The sequence below is a fragment of the Nelumbo lutea genome, chromosome 6 (genome assembly GCF_056320005.1).
Source record: "Nelumbo lutea isolate HS-2025 chromosome 6, American lotus-T2T, whole genome shotgun sequence".
In the NCBI taxonomy this organism is placed as follows: Eukaryota; Viridiplantae; Streptophyta; class Magnoliopsida; order Proteales; family Nelumbonaceae; genus Nelumbo; species Nelumbo lutea.
This window is the reverse complement of record NC_142689.1, coordinates 65897362-65900078: the sequence shown is the minus strand read 5'-3', so window position 1 is coordinate 65900078 and position 2717 is coordinate 65897362. Positions and strand designations below refer to the sequence as shown.

The window sequence follows — 2717 nt, the reverse complement described above, 5'->3', positions numbered from 1 at the left end:
GTCAATTGAATCAGATTTCGTCTAAATAATGTCTTTGGACCAGTCTGGTCTAATTCAATGTTTGAACCATTTAGGTCTCTTTTGGTCTATTTTTCTACCTGGGCTGTCAGTTTTTAAGAATTCTACTAATTTGCTTTTTTTTACCTTTCTTTGGTTGAAAAAAAGATTTTTTTATAGAATAGATGCCGAAAAACACCAAGCTAGAAATAAAGTTTCACTTTTTTTTTATCTCGATACGGAAAGACATCTCCAACCAAACAAATTTTGGACTATCTAGATTGTCAAACAAAAGTTTATTACGTTTTGAAGATCTTACAAAAAAATCTACAAAAAAGACTTATCAAAACGGTATTAAGTGCCAATGCAAATCTGTTCCATTGATATACATTCTTATCTTCTATCAACAGACCGGGGTATTAACTCAATCCAATCCAATATAAACGGATGGACCAGGTCCAATCCAGTCCAAGAAAAATATATTGAACCATTAAATCTAAACTCATCGTACGTAGCCCTAGCCCTTGAATGCAGGGCCACACTTGGCTCTGGTCCCTGGACCAGGACCACACCACAAACCCACAGACAGAGGAAATTAAAGCCACGTATTACGGGCGTAGTCACATCATTGTCGGCCTATTTTGTCCTACAGATTCAATCCAACAAAGTTTCATCCTTTTCTTAACCCAAATTACCTCCCTCCTTCCCCTCATACCTCAATTCGTACACGAGAGAGAGAAAAAAAAAAAGAGAAACAGAAAAGGGAGATGACTCCAGAAAAGAATGCATTTTGTGAGAAAGAAATAAAGACTACAGAGATGATGAAAAGGATGAAAAAAAGGAGACCCCACCCACTACAATTGCAAGCACTAATACATCGATGTTACACAGTAGATTCTCCTCCCAAAGCGAAAAAAAAAAAAAAAAGAAAAGCATAACTGAGAAAAAAACAAAAGAAAATAATGTAAAAATATAAATAAAAATAAAAACTCATCCTCTCTTACACGCACAAACAATTAGACAAACAAACAAGCGAAAAGGGAAGCCGGAGGAGGAGGATCGGACAAATAGATGATGACTAGTTACTGGGGTTGCTACGGAACGAACCCAGCGCCTTGATAGCTGCCGCTCGCAGAATGTATTGGTGGTAAGCAGCTGCAGCGAGTGCTCCGATGAAGGGGCCGACCCAGAAAATCCACTGTTCATCACGACAATATATAGCCACCCATCAATTTGATCGGACCAGAAATTAACTCAAACGAGATGATATATTCATATATTAAAATTTTCAAGAGAAAGTTAAAGAAACTTACGTGGTCATCCCAGGCCTTGTCGCCGTTGAAAATGACGGCCGCTCCAAAGCTTCTGGCCGGGTTGATACCGGTGCCGGTGATCGGAATGGTAGCCAAATGTACCATGAAAACAGCGAACCCGATGGGCAGAGGAGCCAACACCTGTAACACCCAGAAAATTAGAATACACAGAATCAATCCGGCTTGTCTGATAAATCTTTCACTTCACAAACATGGCGATCCAGTGACGGATTGATATAGCAGATGAAAGGTTTAGTAGTAATTGCAGATGTACGTACGGGGACATGGGAGTCGCGTGTTTTCCTCTTGGGATCTGTAGCCGAGAAGACGGTGTAAACAAGCAAGAAAGTGCCGATAATCTCAGCTCCCAGGGCAGTTCCTTTGGAGTATCCAGCGGAAACTGAGTTAGCACCACCTCCATAGCGGTTGTAGGAGTGTTTCATGAAGGCCTTCACCAATCCAACTCCGCAAATGGCTCCCAAACACTGAGCAACCATGTAAGCCACAGCTCGGATCAGCGAGACCTTACGCGCCAAGAAAAGACCAAACGTTACAGCCGGGTTGATGTGACCACCTGTTTTTCACAAGTGAAGAAAGTTTAAGAAGCCATGGAAGACGGGAAGAGAGCCCGGGGAAAACTGGAAAAGGAAAACAAAGAAGTTCGAAACTCGAACCTGAGATTCCGGCTGTGCAGTAAACAAGAATGAAGATCATGCCACCGAAAGCCCAGGCGATACCCAGAAGGCCAACGCCGGAGCAGGCATCACCCTGCTTCGAGTGGCCGATGACAGTGGCTACTGTGACATATAGGAAGAGAAGGGTAGCGACGAACTCGGCGATTAAGGCTCTGTAGAAGGACCAGAGCTTCAACTCACCAAAGTCGAGGAGAGGAGCTGGTGGAGGGTCTACGTAGTCCTTTCTATGTTGGGGGTGTCCTTCTTCGCTCACTTCCTTCGACATCTTGTAAGTCTCTTCTCTCTCTCTCCTCTCTTTCTCTCTCTCCTCTCTTTCTCTAGAACTCGGGGGCTCTGTTTCTGAGACTTGTTCTCTCAGCCTGCTCTTCTTCCTTCACTAGTGAGACTCAGGAGAACACAAGGTTGGGGACGAAGGCAGAGAGGAGGAGAATTTATGGATAAGACCTAGGTCTCTTCTCTAGTATTAAAGTATTAATAAATTAATAAATTATTTAAGAAGTAAAAATACATGAGATAGAGATAGTTTACCCAAAAAAGAAAAAAAAAAAAAAAAAAAACAGATATTATGGTGGGCCCATGCACAGCGAGACCATGTGACTTGCTAATCATCTCCTTGTAGCCCACAAGGCAGCCTGGCATCCAACGAAACCATCCTTCCAACGGTTGTATACAAAGGAATTTATATGAGGCTACGAAATCCAATCAATAACAA

General features: G+C 42.4%; 1 protein-coding gene across 1 annotated transcript; it reads right to left on the bottom strand.

Annotated features, from left to right (window-relative positions):
* Positions 1–765: 765 nt before the first annotated feature.
* LOC148849320 (putative aquaporin PIP2-8) lies at positions 766–2504 on the bottom strand. The gene is made up of 4 exons (XM_088949145.1): positions 1985–2504; positions 1589–1884; positions 1311–1451; positions 766–1195 (listed from the first exon to the last, which is right to left on the bottom strand). Exons 1-4 carry the CDS (start codon positions 2268–2270, stop codon positions 1076–1078), a joined length of 843 nt encoding a protein of 280 aa, XP_088805271.1. The 5' UTR covers positions 2271–2504; the 3' UTR covers positions 766–1075.
* Between the last annotated feature and the right edge of the window lie 213 nt (positions 2505–2717).